Source organism: Siphateles boraxobius, unplaced genomic scaffold (assembly GCF_051911475.1).
Source record: "Siphateles boraxobius isolate OS27281-9 unplaced genomic scaffold, OSU_SipBor_1 66, whole genome shotgun sequence".
NCBI lineage: Eukaryota > Metazoa > Chordata > Actinopteri > Cypriniformes > Leuciscidae > Siphateles > Siphateles boraxobius.
In genome coordinates, this window is record NW_027509193.1 from 16555381 (window position 1) to 16576339 (window position 20959).

General features: G+C 36.8%; 1 protein-coding gene and 1 long non-coding RNA gene across 3 annotated transcripts in view; one reads left to right on the forward strand and one right to left on the reverse strand.

The window, feature by feature from the left end:
- Positions 1 to 14670: 14670 nt before the first annotated feature.
- LOC143722454 (uncharacterized) lies at positions 14671 to 16082 on the reverse strand. The gene is made up of 3 exons (XR_013196889.1): positions 16003 to 16082; positions 15513 to 15809; positions 14671 to 15170 (listed from the first exon to the last, which is right to left on the reverse strand). It is a non-coding gene; the product is annotated as an uncharacterized LOC143722454 (long non-coding RNA).
- Positions 16083 to 20206: 4124 nt separating this feature from the next.
- The window catches only part of septin12 (septin 12), a 63319-nt gene continuing 62566 nt past the window's right edge, over positions 20207 to 20959 (forward strand). The window contains exon 1 of one of the 2 annotated variants that reach the window (XM_077212548.1): positions 20207 to 20669. In XM_077212548.1, the coding sequence (XP_077068663.1) occupies positions 20612 to 20669 (58 nt within the window). In that variant the 5' untranslated portion in view covers positions 20207 to 20611. The remainder of the gene's footprint in view (positions 20670 to 20959) is intronic. The other variant, XM_077212547.1, reaches the window with a different exon arrangement.

The following is a 20959-nucleotide window of genomic DNA, read 5'->3' on the forward strand; positions in this document are numbered from 1 at the left end:
AAACAAAGTAATAATGCTAGATTTCATATCTGACCCCACAGTACAAAACCTATCCATTGTCTCCTCGCGACAACGCCAGCGCGTCTCACAGCGCGTCTCACACTAGAGATAATAAAGCGAGGCTACTATAGCAAATCAATCAATGTCTATAAATAATATGTACAGTGGGATCCGAAAAGTTGAAGAATTAAATTCAGTTTAATTACATAATTTGAGTGGCGAATTAAAAAAAGTTTGCAAGAAGTTGCTTATAGGCTCACCAAGGCTGCATGTATTTGATTAAAAATACAGTATAAAAACATTGATAATATAAATATAAATATTATTACAATTTAAAATAACTATTTTCTATTCATATATTTCAAAATGTAATTGTGATGGCAAAGCTGAATCTTCACCATCATTAATCCAGTCTTCAGTCACATGACCCTTCAGAAATCATTATAATATGATGATTTGATGCTCAAGGAACATTATTAGCAATGTTGAAAACAGTTGCAGCACTGCTTTATATTTATGGGGAAATGTGGTACTTATTTCAGGAATCTTTGATGAATAGAAATTTTAAAAATTGTTTTTAACATTATAAAATGGCTTTACTTTTTTTCAATTGAATGTGTCCTTGCTGAATAAAAGTATTCTTTTTTCTTATTCTTAATTTCTATTGACAGCAGTGGTCTGATGCGAATGTGGTGGGAGTAGCCATTTGAAATGAATCTGGTGAAGGTTGTGATTATGCTACAGTCAAACCTGAAGTATTTCTGTCAATTCTAGCCACCTAGGTTCAGTCACTCCAGGAGTGAGATGTGCAGCTCATTATTCTATGCATTTAGTGGACGAAGGGCCTGTTTCACATACAAATAAAAAGACAGCATAGAGATATTGTGTACAGACTGAATTAAAATATACATTACAAGACATATCAAAGCCCGAATTCAGCCCGTTTCCACTGGATGGCAGTATCTGTTCAATTAAGGCATATGGATGTTTATACATTATGACTTAATGCAGCACTTAAATGTAACCTAATTTCATTTGTGCAGGAAATATAACATGCTAATTTACTGCTGTGTGGTTCAAACTACTAAGCAGAATAGTATTATACACTGCTCAGGTCACTGGTTAGATCATTGTATATGTATCTCGCCATCCAAACATCCGGTTTGTGACTAAATGCATCTGGCTCACAAGCTTTCCAGCTCATTTGTCAAAAGAGGGCATCTTCTTATGACAAAAGATGCACATAGAAAATGTATTTCTTTTATATGGTCCTTCAATGCAAAAATAGAAAGCAAAAAAGCCTTCAGGATTCTGTTAACCACCCATTACGTAGATTGCAAAGATTGTCTGCATAGCACAGACAGGTTTGCATTTGAGATGCAAATGGAAAGCAAAAGCAGAGATTCTGCACAAGTGCCCTTGCTAATTTATTCTACATTCAAATTCACACAGATATTGCTAATGCAGAACATGTCAATGTTAACGGCTAATCAATAATTTATCATCTTTTCCACAGATTCCTCAATACCTAATACATTTACCATTGTGCTGAAGTCCATTACTGAACTATACTGCTTTTGCAGCTCCCACATTCCCTCCTTCAATGGAACAGAATGCCTACAAGCTTTACAAGATGTTAAATCAATCCATCTGCTTATTGAAGTGTCTTGCTGAACTTTTGACTTGCCTAAAAGTCCATCTGCAGGCATTACAATCCCATTGGTTCCTTGCCTTGGGAATTCACACAAAATCGGAGACATTCCCCAATTCCCCTGAACACACACACAGTTCTGCAGTACTAGTGTCACATCTTGTAAGAGTGTCGAAAGGAATCCCATTAGGGACCGGGATCATGACGAAAAGACCTGGACAGAGTTGTCCGAGCCCAGTAAGAGGTTAAGGGAGGATCAGAGAGAAGAAAAACAAGAAGAGGTACGCTGCCACACAGAGTTACCATTTATGAGGTCACTGTCGTTCCCCTGGCTTTGGCCTTGCAGCTATTTTGAACTGGGCTGACCTACATCTTGTCGGTTTCGGCAGCAGACCTTTGCCTGACACGAGGCCCTCTCTGGGCCAAGCAGTCGCACTGCTTTTTGCAAGTAAATATCTGTTGACAAGAGCAAAACATCCTTTACTTTCCCATGGCTGATGTTCTAGCTGAGTATTATGGGTAGTCAGCGAGGCACATAATACTCTAATCTTCTTCTGATTATATGGTAGCACGTATGTGCATGCACACAGTTATTATAAATCACTGCACCTTTTAGCCTGACTTAAACCCAACTGTATAATCACGGGTCTCCAAAGAATAAAACCATTCACCCAAAATCATAAAGCCTTAACCTCACATTTCAAAGTGAGATTATCTCTGGACAGAAACCTTCCCACTTAAAGGTGGAGTGCATCAGTTTTAATGTGAAAATAAATTATTCTATCCAAGCTTAAGCCATTCTTAACACAAAAGAATAACAGAGCAAAGCTGTTGCTGTGTTTGTGTGAATTTCCTGACCACACCTACATAGCAACACTGTTTCAACCAATGGCACGTGTTTGGGGGCAGGATTATATTTTTGTCTGGCAAATTTAAGATGAGGGAAGAGTTCAAGAAACCATTTGAAAACAGTCATTCGGTCTCTTTCACTAACCCTAACTCTTTCACACATACATGTATTTGTGCATAAAATCGGCATATAAAAAATTGAACGTAGGATTCATGAATATGTTTGCACTAAATTTATTTCTAACTTTATTATCAAATTTAGAACCAACTGAAACCACATACATCTGGTGGCCTTAGAAATTTGAAGTATTTTAAAGTATTCATCATTTCAAAATTTTCAATAAAATAACTAGCTGCAGGCATTTAGAATAATCATTAGAATGAGGGTAATAACAAATTTATGGTTTTCTTCATGCGCACATCAAATTATTGCTGAATGAGGCCCTTTATTTTTGCATTTAAATTTTGTGAACTGCTAATGGCACAGAAAGTACATACTTCAGCTTTAAATACGAGGGTTCCAAAACCAGTGGGTGAGAAAGTCAGGAGACATTAGTCTGTTAATGGATGATCAGCATGTGTGTGTCAGAATTCAGGGAGACACTCTTGACTCAGCAATTGTGTTTCTGGAATAAATCTCTAAAAAGCCTTTGCAATAATCTGCTTGACTCCTGCCCAGACATAGCCAGTGTGCACTCCAAACGGCAGGCTGCAATGAGAACCAAACAGAGAAATGGCAACGGTTTATGGAGAATGTGCGGGCTTCTCTTAAAAGCCAAGCAGTGGATAACAGAACACAACAGAGTCAGTCAGGTTTGAACAAAGCACTATGGAAACATGTGGATACAACCTGAAACCCAGTGCCATAATAGGCAGAGATATGAACAGAATTTTAATCTTTTTTCATAAATATATAAATATTTCTGATTTCAAACCGATTTGAAATTACACCAGGGTGAAAAATAAACAAAACTAGACATTTTTTACACTTTACAGTAAGGTTAATATCCGTTTTTTAAAGTAGCCTATTAGAATATACAAAACAACTGGCCTAGAAATTAGATGAACACTGCAACAAAATTCCAGTATTATTAATTCTGAAATGCTTGGTCATTTCCACTACAACCGTTAACTGATGGCTTTCTATGAAACAAGAGAATGAGTACACAGGGGCGTTACGAAAGTAGTTATTGTTTCAGTTATGTGGTGAGCGGACTTAGGCCAAGAACAATGGCGAATATAAAAATAAATATAAGAAAATACCACGATTGACTAATCAGAATCAAGTATTCCAGAGAGCCATATAATTACAAATGTTAATTCACACCACCTGAAATGTTAAAACCGTTAGTATATGTACAAAACTGGTTTACAATAGATAACTAAGACTAAAACCAAAAATGTTAATTAAAATATAAAAAACTTAAAACTTGTTAAAAAAACAATAAATTGAAATGAAAATAAAATAAAATGCTAATGGAAAATATAAAAAAGAATTCAAAATATTAATAAAACAACATTAGCAGTTTCAGTGTTACTAAAATAACACTGGCACAAAATAACATTAGGCAATATGGAAACAATGCTTTACAGTGCCCTTGTTACATATGTTACATGGAAAGTAATAACAGTAAATTATGCATAATTACATTAACCCTCAAGCAATCCCTAATCCTACCCTAACCCTTAATAAGTACATGTTGTTAATTAATATTACTAAGTACTTAAATATATAATTACACTGTAAAAATCACACCTTAAAATAAAGTGTAACCGGCAAGATTAATGAATGGCAATGCATTGGCTAATACATGCTATCTTTTTCATTAACTAAAGTTAACATTGAAGAACCTTATTACAAACTGTTGCAACTCAACTTACAATACCACTCACACAAGGGCTTGCAAGTGTCCAAATCTGTAATTACCTGTGAATGAAGAGCAAATGAAAAAGAAGTGGTAAAACGAATGCGAGTGAATGAGAGAACCACTCTATGTGTAAATAAAGACCACTAATTAAAATGCCTTAAAGCATTAAAACAATGAAAATCAGATCAAACTATGCCACCACGTGTTCATTTTATGGCCACTAAACTCTAAAAAGATTCTTTCAGACTTGTTTATGAGTTATCGACAACCTTGTTCTTTTCATCTACTAGAGTCTATCAACCAGCTGTCAGGACAAAACATTCAGGCAGTGCTTGTGTTTGAGCAGTTCTCGTTGACTTTAAAGAGCTGACCAAAGGCAAAATCTGCTCTCCATCAGCTTAGAGGTATCGACGAAATTTAGGAACCGAATTCAAATGCTCAAGATGCATCCGGTGAGGAAAATTAAATCTATAGTCATCAATCAGAAGGCTCTTGAGATGCTCAAGTGCTTGCATGTGAATGGCTTCTTTACCTCTGTCATGCAATAGCAGGGCGGCCCACCAGTGATTATGTTTGGACACACTGGCTCTCATAAATAAGCTCTGCCATTCTGCAAGTGGGGACCTGAAAGGCGAAGGGCCCCGGGGAGACATTTAGTGCGCTAACAGAGCCCGTGAGTATACAGAGATTAGAAAGCTGTCTTTTTATGTGCCTGCCAATATTGCGGCAGTGTGTCGTTAAACTCATCACACTTCCAAATCACAGCTGTAATATGCAGTAACATTTTAAACGGAGTGTTAAATATGGTATCTTTGGTAGGTGAGGTTTTTCTGAGATGATAAGTATGCATTTGTGAAATCTGTCATTTAGCAGACACGTTTATCCAAAGTGATTTATGCAGGACAATTCCAGAGACGGTCCCCCAGGAGCACCTCAATGGCAGAAGGGATCTGCACAATAAAACCCACCCTCACCACCACGCAGCTTTAAAACAACTGCGTTTAACAATCAGTCCATTAGCTTCCCTTTATCATAAGTGCTTATTTAAAACAGACACATTGAAAATGTACATTAAGTGAACTGAATACGTAATTAATCTAGTCAGATTTATGTTTGTATTCATGGACTTTTAGTTTGCTCTTTCCTTGCTGTTCCTGTGTCTTTGTTCCCCATGTTCCCGCTCTTTATTTGTTGCCATAGTTCCTGATTTAGTTGAACACCTGTTTCTAGTTTGCTTGTTTCACTTTGTATTATTGTAATATTATTTATTATTGTATGTATTATCATTATGCTGCGTTCAAGCCTTGTCATAATTAGGCTCGAGAAGACAACACGTGACGTTCTATTCGGAGCTGTTCACATACTCAGTTTGGGAATTATGTGTGTCTATGGCAACACTATGATATGATTGCCTAAATTAATCTACAGCGATCATGTGGTACAAGTAGGAGCTCTCAGAAAAGTCCCATCTTACAAGCTGTAATTACTAGCTTTACAAGGACGTGAACGCTTTTTACAAGTTGAAACCTGTGGCCAAAACCAGTCTTCCGGTTTCCCTCAGATTAGTTTCATCAGAGTTTTTGAGGCCTCATCGTTTATAGGTGTTTTGATGTACACCTTTTTTCTCATTGCATTGTGGTCTTATTGTTTATATTTAGTTTGTTTGTTTATTTTAATTTGTTGTTGTACAGCAGCACAGTGGTCAACTACTGTTGTTTTAATTGTGCTTTATAAATAAATTTTGGTAATTTCAACATGGCGTGAGCGAACCTTTAAGCCTTCAGGTTTCAGTTATTTGTCGTGTATTGTCTGTCGCGTTTTTCCTGCGTTATTTGCGCTAGTTCGATCTTCTTTGATTTTGAAGCACAATAAGAAAAGTTTGTCAATTTAGGTGAATTATTTTTATAATTTTAGTAGGTAAAAGTATATTTTAATTCAATATCTTTCTAACAATGCTTAAATAAGAATGTACTAAGCATAATAAACATACATCATTCAGTGTCCTTAAAAAGTACTTAAAAGAGCACTAAACTGCATATAAGTAGGACTTAAGTATCTGTAAATACATTCAAGATTATAATAAAAATACAAAATTAATATTTTAATCATTAAAAAATGATTATAAAAACACGTGTAGTGGATAAAGTTTCAACATACAGTATTTAGTTGCAGTAAAGTGCATTATAGTTACCGAGATGACTTTAAATTTCAAGTAGGCCTATATCATATGTGTTTGGCAGTCTATACAACATCATACTTTGAATATATTTAAGTCTATTATACTTAACTGGACTCGCTTAATGCTGAATTTAACACAAATTACAAATCATACTAATAAAATGAAGTTTCAAAACACTGTTCCAAAATAATACATTAAAGGGTAAGTTTGGTGTTTTACAATTAAAGCCTGTTTTAAGATCGTTTCTGATGAAATCGAACGGTTAAGATTAAAATTTGGACACATGCTGCTGTCCCGAGAATTTTAGGTTTCTTTGGTAGCACCCCCCACCTCTACAATGGTTTCATAGGTGCATATGAAAAGCATCATTCATAAAGCGCATTCAACTTTAGTTTACAAAGATGTGAAACTCACTGAGTGGTCTGGGGTGTTCACTGAAATGCTCACGCAAAAATCGCTGCAAAAGATGCTTTCTAACAAGTTTTATCGTAGTTTTTGTCCAACTCCATTGACTTAAGTCAGGACAAAAACTAAGATAAAACCTGTTATCTTTTGCAGCGATTTTTGCGTGAGCATATCAGTGAACACCCCAGACCACTCAGTGAGTTTCACGTCTTTGTAAACTAAAGTTTAATGCGTTTTATGAATGTTTCTTTCATATGCACCTATGAAACCATTGTAGAGCTGGGGGGTCCTACCAAAGAAACCTAAAGTTCTCGGGACAGCAGCATGTGTCCAAATTTTAACTTAACCGTTCGATTTCATCAGAAACGATCTTAAAACAGGGCTTTAATTGTAAAACACCGAACTTACCCTTTAAGTACATGCTAACATAAAAGTATGTGTGGACTCTGAAAGTATATTATTTTGATAATCAGTACTTTTTAGACGTAACCCCTTAAGTGTCACCACTTAAGTGTTAAACTCTTGGCATGAAAACAAACTGAGATTTCTACTATTCTTTCATGATTTGTCATGTTCATTGCTATTTCAAAATAAAGGTCTGAACACGCCTTAGGAGTATGAAAATATTCTTGTTGCAAATTGATAAATTACGGCTCCTCAGTCACCAAATATGAAAACTAGAGATTGTAAGCTTTCAAATGATATAAAGTTGGTCAAGATTAGTTTAGGTTTATTATAGGATATTACTGTTTTAAATATGTAATGGCCGTGGGCCCTCCATGTGCCGGTGGCACACTTTTTTCCACAAGGGTATATACGCATATGATTGGCTGGTCTTTACCCAGTCCTTTAGAAGAGTAAAACCTTATGATTAAGCAAAGAATGAATTATTCCCTGCAAAAACTGCAGTATTTGTTTTTCAAGCTATAATTCAAAAGAGATGGGAACGCACAAATGATACCCAAACTGAAGTTAAGTCTATCAGAACTAAACACCCTTTTCCTACCAGATTTAACAAAGGTGGTGTCAAACTGAGCCAGTGATATTAATTGTTTTTCCTGTCTATTGGCGTAAGAATCTACTGTCTGAGACACTGAGAGTCAATCCACAACCAAATTTGTTTTCACCCTAGAAAGGCTTATCTTGTCTTGACATTTAAAAAAAATGAAACATATCAGTAAATTACTCTGTGAATATTGAATCCGCAATAAATTAAGTACCTTCTCTCATGTCTAGTGGGATCAGCGTATCGTGATACACTTCAGAAAGTCAGAGTTGGGAGGAGGGAGGAGGGGGGAAATGAGTATTTCTTGAAGATATCTTGAACAAAACAGCATCTCTCTGATATAAGGCCTCAGGCTTTTTATATGAATCAGCCAAGCAAGGCTACTGCTAACAAGTGTACATTTCTGGGCTGCAGCTCTGAAACTTTATAGTGCCTCTCTGGGATCTCAACCTACTACACATATTTGGCTTTTTCTTCAACAAATATATTTTGGGCACCCCCGAAATGTCACATGTAATTTGACTTTTCGAAATTTGTAATCTATCAGTCAAAGTAAAGATTACTTACACACCATTCTCAACTGGGGTTTATATATGCATTGACAACTTTGTTCACTGATGTATCAACATAAACTATGTTTTGATCTGCTTTGGATATATAAATAACAATTACACGTGCACACTGCCCAAAATAATACATTAACATTTCCAATATTGTTTAATGTGCAGCAATTAAAAACAGCTAAACCATGAAGCATGTCTTATTGGCTTTTGGATGCATGAATTATTAAATCACTGTGTTTACACAATTATTTTATACTAGAATAACAGAATAGGAAAATAAAAAAATTCTGATATGACCTTTTCATATAGCTAGCTTTTGATCTCACTGTAAATCAATTCTGGCATCAACATGCTCATCCTCTGCATTCATGGAATACAAGGATTCCAGTTCTACCAGAAAGACTCGGGAGATATAATGATGTAACAAAGCATTAAATTATTGACATCCCATCAACCAATTATTTATAAAGTTCTTTGGTGTAGGCCCCGTCCGTAGTTCATAATCCGAGGGTAGCGGATCTGCATTTCCTGCCTGAAGATGAAGGCAGGGGCGCAGCCGACCCCCGCTGGAGGTATGGACAGGACCATCCTGGTGGTGGTGGTGGGGAGGATGGAGGTAGTTGTCGCGACAGCATCTGCAAACTCAAACGTGTGTAAGTACCAATCTTTTATCCAGCGAGTATAAGGACATGATTGGATAGATGTGAAGGTAATAAGTGACGTAATAATTAAGTCTTTCTGGCAGAACTTTTATGCTAAAGCTTTCATTTATGAGCATGATGCACATACAGTCCATACCCATGGATGTTTGTGCTGAATAAAAAAAGCTACAAACAAACAGATATTTAGTAAGACAATTCTAGTCTTTTCTAGGACGCAGAGCATACAAAGCATGAGCAAACACACTCAGCTGGTTCACTGCAAAATGTATTCATTACTCTACAGCAACAGAAAAGTAAGCACAAGGGTGAAACCCCAGCATATCCTTGGCACTCTGAATACAGCATACCATATGAATATCCCATGGAAAGGGGGGTACATTTACAGAGCAAAGTGTGTGGGAAAGTTCCAGAGGAGTCTGAGTATCAAAGAGCTCAGGCCTAGACAGCGAGCGTCCACCTTGGGAAACTCAAGACTCTGACACCATAGCTGCAGGCCACAGACGAAAGCAGCAAAAGTTCTGCAGTGCCACAGAAGAAACCCAATTACATTCCCACCGTTGCCCAGCTCAACCCCTCTTGCCCAATCTGCTTCATGATAAGGAATGGCAGCAACATGGGAGAGCCTTTATACAGAAGAACTAGTGATCGATCCAACTTCTCTCCAATTAACAGCAAGGTAAATCCCTCTCCGTGGTCCCTTGAACGTGTTGCCAATTAGTGCTGGATGGCAGATGCTTGAGGGCACTTTCAACAGACCTGCGTCTCAAATTTGTTTAGAAATGCAGAGGCTGTTATTCAATTTTGCTCCCTCTTAATACCTCATGGCTCTTCACACACCGCTTATCTGGGGAATTGCGATTAAAAAAGACGTCTAACACACACAGGGTTACCGATTGTCGTTTAAAGGCCTTCCAATATTCAGTCCGTATCGGCTTTTGTTTATTTCACAGCTTCAGAGAGCCAGTTCAGGTATTGGAGCAACGCCTCACTCACACAGCGCTTAGAGGAATAGAGGAATGCTATTGAATGCTTATTTCCCACTGACCTTAAAAATGCAGACAGCAGCACAGAATCTATATTTAAAGTAAACATGAAACGCATGTGGCTTTGGCTTTTTTGCCTCCTGCCTTTGACACTATCTGCACTGAAAATTTTTCTGAAGCAAATGTGCATTTTAATCTAGGGATTGTGAGATTTAAATAACCCCTGGCCTAATCACAGCCCTCGCTCGCGAGTCCTTCAACACGTACGATAGAGAGCTTGGCCGTAGCTGGTTATTAACAATACACTTCATTACACGCTGCATACGCTCAAGTGGAAAGGCAGGTTAAAAATAGCATGCTTTGAGATTTGGTTCGTATGCTTTAATAGCTCATGAACGTAACTAAAACAAAATGTCCGAGGAGGTTGCCTGGCAACAAAGGCAGCTCAATTCAAAATGTTTCTACTTAATGAAAGAGTTGAGTAGGTGGCGCAGAATCAGCCCGAGGAAACGGTTTTAGTCGATGCCTGTCGACACTTTCGCTGGCCATCTTAAAAACACTGATGGCAAAACATTGTCTGGGGACTTCCCCTCTTCTTTGTGAAAATGAAACCAATTATAGTATGGTCAATTATTTCCAAGTTAATTGCCGTTAAAGCCTTACTTGTCAAAGGCTAATGGCTATAATCCCGATAAGAGGTCTAATTACGGCAGTTATAGGAGTAAATGGATTTAAGAGTCTGGTGGCAGGTGAAAACAGACAGTCTTTCTTCCGTTCTATATTTTACTCGAATGAACGAGTAAACTGGGGACCTGTTATCGCAACGCATCACATTTTCTAGCATTACAGGCCTTGACCCCATTGTGGATTGAACTCGCGACCGCTCACGTTAACCAAACACTTAAGATGGAAGCACCATCACTCACAGAGATGTGTAATTGTGCCCTTATCTCTTCACAGAGAAAGGCTAGCATCATTTCGAAAGCTGATAAAAAGCAAAAATTATATACTACCCTTTTTTGGGTCTTATTTTGGGTCTTATTACAGTCTTTTTTTTTTTATCAAGGCTGCATTTGTTCAAATATACTGTACAGTAAAAGACCTAATATTCTGAAATATTATTAGAGTTAGAATAAGATTTTTAAATGGCCGTTTGACAGTAAAAGTTAAAGCTGAATTTTCAGTTTCAGTCTCATATTGTCACACATTTTCAGAAATCATTCTAATATGATGATGTGGTGCTCAAAAAACATGCATTATTATTATGCTGAAAACTGTTGTGCTGCTTAATATGTTTGCAGAAACTGTGGTCCATGCTTTATTTTAGGATTCTTCTATGGTAGTCTAAAAGAACAGTATTTATCTTTCTTTATTAAAATAATAATTTACATGCAAATAAGCAAATTAAATTAACAAAATACAAAAAAGTAAGGATGCTGAGAGACAAAATATGAAAGTATATTTTACAGTAGCTGGCAGTGTAAATGCTTAGGGTCAAAATGGGTCTAGTTCTGCAGGACCTCCACAAGCTTTTCAATGTTCTTTTCCCGATGGTCGTGTTTATAGATATAACTCACATGCCCAATACCAAGGACACCAAAACACAGCTCCTTATTTTACAGCAATGCATACATTTTGTTACTGCTTCAGAAGATGACTTTTCAAAATAAAGTATTCCTGAGGTTTGTAGACCTTGGGATGTTTATGATTGTTGAGAATTTTTTTACAGCTTAAATATGATCTATGACCTCGTATTGAAGTAATCCAGAATCGAAGAAAAGAAAACCCCACCAAGACTGCACAGATAGGTTGGCTCGATTCAATAAAAGAAAAAAAAAATAAGCATGACCTCCAACCAGCACCTTCTTGAAATTCACTACATTCTTTGATTTCCTCTGAACTTTGGTTAATTGACATTTAGGAGGGGAAGCAACAGCCTGTTGAGAACTTAATTGCAGCATGACAGTTTTCGCTTTCTCTTCAAATAAAGGTCGAGACCTTACCTCCTCCGCTGTTAGAGGCATGCATATGCGATACTCCTTCAGGAGCATAACGCCCACACTCGTCAAAAGTGTTCAGAAATTCATGAGAAGGAAACGCTTTCCGCTGACTGCTACCACTTAGTTAACTTCCTTTGTTAAAGTTCTCCAATCGCCTCGAAACCTACTGGGGGGAAAAACACATAGTACATAATACACAAGTACAACACATAAATTTTTACCAGCATCTTCTGTGATCTGTATTATGAGTTTTATGAAATACTGTGTTTTTCCATTGCATAGCAAAAGTATTTTTATGCTGTTGCAAGGAAAATGTTTTTGCAATGTTGTTCAAACATTTACAACTGGACAACGGGGGAAAAAAACTTAGAAGAAAATATAAGACTCTTATTTAGTGTAGCCATGCAGCGAAGCCTAAATGTCAAACAGTTTGTCTTTGTCTTGATGAAAAATGTCATTCTTTTAAGACAAAATTTACTCTGATGGCTGATCATCAATTACAATACAGACAGCCTATTTTAAGCATATTGCAGATGATGCAGGTAAATTTTGTTTGATTTTTTGCGGTCTTCCGCAGCCTTTCACAGTGAGAGTTGGACATGTCGTGTGCATGTTGCAGATTGGATTCCAGCTGACATGACAATGGCATTTAATTAGAGCGGGTGAATGGATGTTACCTTTGGCATAGTGGTTACCTTTGGCATAGTGATTGCCTCTCCGCTTCTGCTGCGTTGTCATTGATGCTGTCACATCACTCTGCTGGTAATCATACAAGAGAAGGACGTCAATATTACACCTCACAGAATGTGTGCCGCCATCTCATGTTTAGGACATTACGTTTCGTATTTACACTTTTTTTTGTTCCCTTTGAGGCAAATATCACTGACATACTTTAAAAATAAATAATAACTATCTTTTATCTGCATTTTGTGTTTTCCAGTAAAACAAATGTAGACAATATTTACTGGAAAAGGAGGAGTTTACTGGAAGTTGTTTTCAGAAAATATCTTTCTCCATATATGCCTAAAACACGATAAAGGTATATGCCAGTGAGAAATATTAATTAAAAATCTGAAAATCAGTGTGTGTGTGTGTGTGTGTGTGTGTGTGCGCGCGTGCGTGTGTTCGCACGTGTGTGTGATTTTACTGGAAAATAAGACAAAAATCATGATTAAGAAAGACCTTCACACTGCAGAAAGAAAAGTGATTTTAGTTAAAAGCTTTGTTTATTTCTCTACAAATGGTTATTTCAAGATTGAATGCAAGCTATTCTTCTTCTGGAGTGAAAGAAAGTGTGTTTGTTGTGGTTGTGACAGGTGCTGTGTTCCTTTAGCTTTGCTCATCAAAAATGTATTTTGTTTTCTAAGACAACACACACCTCAACTAGTTCTTACCTGCACCCCCACCTCTCTGAAGAGATGCCCTCTGTGCTCTACACCAAGCCTGGATACCTGCTCATCTATCAACCTGTCTGACTGTGCTGTGTGGATGCAGCTGAAGTTAAATTCCTAGCCCGCATCACACACACACCCTCCTTCTCTCACATAGGGTGCTGTTCCTTTATGGTAAGATGTGCTGTAACGCATAATTGTAGATTTTTTTTTTTTTTAAAGTGGCTTTGAAATTCGAATTCCATTTATTATGAGCATGATATTTATGTATACAGCACCAACAAATCAGTGAGTGACACCATTATCAGATTGCCCTCTACATTACAGAATGTGATAGAAAGTGCATGCAACAAACATCAACCAACTCATCAATAAAGTTATATTCAATCCTGTTCATTAATATCATTTAAGTGGCCAATCAAGTGTCAGTCACGGTTTAAATTTACAATTCAATTCAATGCAATACACTACACCTTTCAACAGCAGATGGCAGCAAGGAGCTTTTTACCAAGTAAAAACTCACTAAAAGGTCACTAAACAGTCTGTAGTTAGATTCCTATCTTTTCACATGATCCAGTGATTTGGAGTAATAATCCTCATGTTAAAATATAATCCTCTTTTGAAATTGAATTTGATTATTTTAATTGGTATTAGCTGTGGTTGTTTTTTGTTTTATGTAGCCTTGTTTTGTAAAAACTTTTGAATGCATATAAAGAAAGCATCAGAAGAACACACACACACACACACACACACACACACACACACACACACACACACACACACACACACACACACACACACACACACACACTTCTGATTTTTATCTGATATGCATTCTGAAAAAGCAATATGGACACTACCCTTCAAAAGTTTGGGGTTGATAATATACAGTATAAAGAGTAATAGTGTGGAATATTGTTACAATATAAAATAACCATTTTCTATTTTAATATATTTTGAATTGTAATTAATTCATGTGATGGCAAAGCTGAATTGTAAGCAGTCAATGCAACTTCAGAAATCAATCATATATTCAGCTATGCACAACCATGAATTTCACATCTACAATTCAATTAAAACTATACTCACACATTTCATACATGTCTTAGAAACGAGTCCTAGTTTAAATGTAAAATGTATTATTATTTCAAATTCAGACCTATTTCAAATAATTATATACTACGCTGCAATCTATCCGTCCAAACAAATCACACATTTATTCAAGCCGAATGAAAGCAGGTCACTGACTCACTGTGTACTTACGTCACACAAATCACCCACTTATGGCTCTTATGTCTCTAAAGCTCCCGATCCTCTACCCCCAGCAGCTTTATCATGCTTGAATGTGTCGGCACAATGCGGTAGATGGTGATAATGATCAGGAGGTCAAAGGAATGATGGGAGCTACGAGGCCAGGGGGCTGTTTTCTCCTGCCTGTCAGTCTGTTGATTTCTGGATAGGGTTAGATGACAGCCGGCCCATCACCCCCTTGCTTTAGGTGCAGCTCCCAAAGGGATCAATCAATTAGCAGTGTCAACACAGATATTAGCCTATGTGATGTTGATTCACGTCCTAAGAAAGCAGTAGGCACATTCGATAAGACAAGAACACTCCTGCAATATTTGAAGACTTCAGATGCAAAAGCCTCTAAGTGCCATCTGAAAATTTCTTCTACAATGATCATTTTTATCAAGCTCGTATATTTAAGTTCATTAATTTCAATTAAATGTCAATGAAAATTACCTATTAATTATCATTTAAGTGAAATTACTGAACTTAAATATACGAGCTTGATAAAAATGATCATTGTAGAAGAAAATTTCAGATGGCACTTAGAGGCTTTTGCATCTGAACTCTTCATTTGAACACATTCGGTTTGAGAAAGCACTCTATCTCTGCAGAGGATCTAATTGGAAACTGGGGTTTAGTATCCAGTGATTGATGCTGCACCTTACCTCTATCTGTATTGGCTGGAGGCAGCTGTGAGGAAGAGTATGATGGGAATAGGGAGTGCAGGCTGGCACGTTTCAACAGCGGGAAAGCTCTCATACACTGCTTTGCACTCCTTGATCAAATTCCATTTGCTGTTCTGGTCAGTTGCACCGTATCAGAGAGCATGACAAATATTAATCTCCTGTTCCTGTCAGAGCTGTGCTCCCATCGCACCCTTGAATAATTCAACAGCGACAATGCGAAGTTGGTAACAGAAAAATGGGAGCGAGAGGGCTGATGTTGTTGATCTGCAAGGAAATCTAAAAAAATATATATATTTCACAGCGCAACGCTGTCAGCCGTAGTGACAACATGCTTACAGGTATGCATGCCCTGCAGCCACAGGTGCCAGTGCTGATTTCAAGATCATTGGCTCGCTGGGTTGAAAAGTCTCCTTTTCACCTCTTTAAAAGATTGCGGACGCAATGTTATCACCAGCTTCTGAGTACATACCTTGGTGACAGCACCTAATCTGTCACCTGAGGCAGGTGAGGTCAGAGGTCAACCACTGTCCAGCCAACGAGCCTGACTTAACCTGCACAGCCTTCGACGTAAATACCCGTTTCAGTGGATATCTGCAAATCAGAACAGTCCAACAGACTTGAGCTTCTACTACAGCTATGGAAGTAAAATAATGCCAAATGTTTTTGAAACAAAAAAGCCTGTTGAATTGAACTACTTCAAAAAAATATGCATTGCATTAACCCTGCTTGTATTTTTAGGGCTTGCATTTTTATGGGCTGAAATTCAGCATGGTTGAATATTTAAGCTGTGAATATTTCAATTCAAAACATTTCAAACACGTTTTCATTATTAAAAATTCAATAATCCTTATTCACCAGTTCAGATTTCACTTCCAAAATATTCAAACTGTTTAAAAATACAACCTATAAAATTCAACAGGCAAATTTCTGTCCATTTGATTTCGCTTTGCAAATTCGCTTCCACAAATTCAGTGGTTCGCCAGTATAAATTCAACATTGACATCCAGGAACTGCAGTAGATTACCGAGCATAATCTCCATCGGCTGTGAGTCATCCTCACCGGCAGGGGGTGCAAGCTAAAATAATGTTTTTGACGAAGACCGAGCAACAGTTAGAGCAAGCCATTCATTCATAAAAACTAATTTACAGCAACGTAAGTGTATTTGAGATAATTATGACGGCTGTTTTATGTTACATTCAGTGCATTCACGGTTAATTTTGCCATTATTTTACTTTCATATACAGCTCACACATATCCACCAGTCTGAAATCATTCATCTCAATCTGTGCTCAAAGAAGTAGCTGTAAGATGAAACCATGATACTTCTGGGTTTTGATACTGCCAAGAGTTTGGCAGAGTATACTGGCCTTGCAAATATATTACAAAAAAAAAGAAAAGAAATGGAAGCAGCAAAAACTTAAATGCAACAAAAGATTGCAACAACAGATTTCCAACTCCTGCGAGGAATTCAGATGATGCAAACACTGAATCAACATTCACCTATGGTAAATTTGTCCGATTGGTCCGATTTAATGAATTAATGTTGTGTGCCTGTCACTGCATGGAACCTGCAACTAAAATCATTTCATTATTCTATGCTACTTCATAAAAGCCTTTATTGCAAAAGATCATATTGAAAAATAGCTTTACAAAGGATTTTCACTGTATTTTGATGATTTCAGAATACTATGCATGGCAGAAATAGGCTTATCATCACACTGCTTATGTGGGCAGTGTGAACAGTGTGAAACTTGCTAATATGGGGGCGCTGAAGAAAATACTCTAGAGTTCAAAAGTTTGGAATCAGTACTTTTTTGTAATTAATATTTTCATACAGCAAGGATACTTTAAACTAATCAAAAAAGTGATGATAAAACATATAAAATGTTACAAAAGATTTTTATTTCTAATTATATTTCTATTCATCAAAGACTTTTTTAAAATATGTATCATGGTGTCCACAAAAAAAATATTAAGCAGCACAACAGCTTTTAACATTGATAATGTTTCATGAGCAGCAAACTATCATATTAGACTTATTTCTGAAGGATCATGTGACACTTAAGACTGGAGTAATGCCATGCCATTGCCATGACAGGAATAAATTAATGTATTAAAATAGATGACAGTTATTTTAAATTGTAATAATATTTTGCAATAAAATCAAATAAAAGCAGCCTTGGTGACCAGCTAATTCATAATTATTTATGCTTGTTTTCTTGCATTCCATAACAATTCAGGCTGCATTGGTCACATAACCATACCGAAATCAGCTTTAATGATTTTTTAACTACATAAATCATGTGGATTAACATCGACATAAATAATATTAAAAACCTTGGTCATGACCTCTGAAACAATGCTTGAGAAGCTTATTTGTTTGGTGTGGGAAAGTAACTCTGAGCTATAGGATTAAATGCTCCCCAAATGTTTTGAGAAGCGTTTCAGTCAATTGCAGCGTGCAGGAAATTGAGCGAGTTTATGAGTAATTTACGTCTGCAGCAGCTGTGTTTGCTAGTTCTCTGACATTTACTGTTCAACTTGGATGTGTGCAAAAAAAGAAAAAGGCTGTTTCAAAAGATCTAATATATTCTGCATAAACACATATCCCATTAATGATAATTTGTTTAAAAGTTGCAAAGATCTTTTGTCTAAATTCTGGGAACCTCAAGAAACATTTAGGAATGTTGTTACACTGAACATAAAAGCAGACAGTCATAGAAGTTACAAAAGTACTTTGCCATTAGGCCCCAGTTGAGAAGGTATAATAATTAAACTTGAAGTTTGTACTATCTCAGATCACTAGTATCCCAAATCTATTTTTACCCTAACAAACCCGTTACCACTTCAGTGCTCTTAGACATGTTGGAGAATAGCTGGCAATACAAACATCACACAGCCTAATCCTTCCCTTTCATTTCTGCTCAGCTCACGAATACATACTGCACTTTTCAACTTCTAGAGGTGGTTAGTGGCTCGGTCAAGGTCTCAATCTTCCACCAAAGCCCAGAAACTCTTCACCTAGTCAGGACCTGTCTGTCTGAATATTAAAGACTACATGACATTAATCCCTAGCACACTACTCTTAAATGGCTAATGAGGGCCACTGAGGAACACTCTCTGGCTCCTCCGCATGGACGCTCAAATGTGAGTCTGGGAACCCAGTCACATGGTCACTCTCAGTCTCCTTCCACTTTTAATTGCCACATTTCCTGTTTCTGATATAAATAAATCCCCCTATCTCTTGAAAATAAGCAGCAAAATCAAAGAAGGCCGGGGAAGATGAAAGGAATTCTCAGTTATCCTTCAGATGAGGGGCTCTCCACAATGGATTAAACTTTCTGAAGCTGTTTCCTGATCTAAGACTTATTGTTATACTGTTACATCTGAGTATAATTGCATTGCTAGAATTCAGTTTTAAAATGGGGGGATTATAAAACAAGTCAGTGTTATTACAAACACAAGACAAAACATACATTTCACTTGTTCTTCATTACGCTGAAATGAACATGGCCCTCTGGACTTAACAATTACCCACAGAACAATGAGGGTTCAACACATGTGTTAATCCAGGACAGGCAAATCCCTAAATCACCCTCTCAAAGCAAATTATACCTAGACCAGTCACATATTACATTCATAAAAACAAACAGATAGATATTGTGCGCTCACTCACTCACACACACACACACACACACGTTTTGATCAATGAGAAATTTATTTAAAAGAAAAGTAATACTTTTATTCAGAAATGATAAATTAAATTGATCAAAAGTAACAGAAATTTCTAATATATTTTATAAAATTCATCAAGGAATCAAAAAAAAAGTACCATGGGATGATTTCCACAAAAATATTAACTGTTTTCAACTTGGATAATAATACTTGAGCACCAAAACAGCATATCAGAATGATTTCTGAAGGATCATGTGACATATGAAAGAGACTGATGTAATTGTAATGGCTGCTGAAAATTCAGCTTTGCCAACATAGGAAATTACATTTGAAAATATATTAAAATTGAAAACATTTATTTTATCTTGTAATCTATATTGTTCTTTGAAATAAATAATATATTATATAGTTGTCACAAAGGGTTATATCTCAGCAACTACAAGGCTTTCACAAAAAGGTCCAATTACACAAGTGTGTTTTCTCCGGCAGCACACATTCAGGTAAGAATCAACAATAGATGTGACCTAAAAAGTTTAACTATGTTGTCAAGACAAGAGTGTTTTGGGGTCAGGCTGTCAAAAAAGGTGTTTTAATAAATATTATAAATCTAAAATTCATTACAATATTGGCCAAAGAAATAATATTTCAGTGTTATATTTGCCGTTTCATTAATTGTTTTACTGTTTAATTTTGAGTAGGCTACAAAACTTATAATGGCAGGCGCCATTGTAACAACCTGCAGTCAGGCAAACGCCAACCTACCCTAAACATTTTTCTCAATTTACTTGAGTAAACCCTTCAACACGCGCTGGTCTGGTCTGATGGCGTACGTTTGAATGAATCAATTACAAATCTTAAGTCCTTGCTGCTCCACATACAAAGTGTTTCATTGATAATAATCGGTTTCTCAAGAAATCCACTTAGACCGAATCCCTCCCTCATCTCTCATGAGATAAAGACAAAGAGTCGTCTATATTTGGGGGCACGCATGCTCCCCACACACAAACAAACCGAAGAAGCAAACGAAGGGGGATATACTTGCCTACTCCAGGTGTAGCCGCAGGGTGGGGTAAAAGGTGCGGAGGTACTTTACCCACCACTCCGTTCGGGAGGAGGGCAGGACTCACAGGGAGGAGGAGGAGGAGGAGGAGGAGGAGGTTTATCAGATGGGTTGTCTGCTTTTGAGTTTCTATTGAATCTGACGTTCAGCTCTGCGCTCTCAAATGAGAAACGACTCCCACCAAAATCGCAACTCTTTTTGTTGCATCACAAGCCCAAAAACCGTCGGATAAACTTTGGTCGGCACTTGATAGTTTTTAAAGAGGTTTTGTGCTGGTTTTGCATTGGTTATTTCTTGTGATTGCGTGCAACTGAATCTGGAAGTTTTCCTTGGACTGAAGTCATGATGTCAGATATCTCAGTCAATGATCATCTGGAGGGGATATTGTCTGATTTCGAGGGTAAGTGCATTCATTTTAATAAATGATTTATGGAGGTATGGGAAACTTTTGCATGTGTTGATTATTTAAAATAAATATAAAAACTTTTTTTAATAAATAACTTTTTTCACCACGTGTATGTAGGTAGAATTATACATATGTAATGTAAATGGATACATTAATAATAACTACATATTTAACTTTTTAAAACTATATTTCAGTCTATTTTGCCATGCACATTTACTTCTCATTATGGGACGAGTGTGAAAGTTATTTGATGTCTTATAAGAAAGTTATTAGAAAGGCAATAC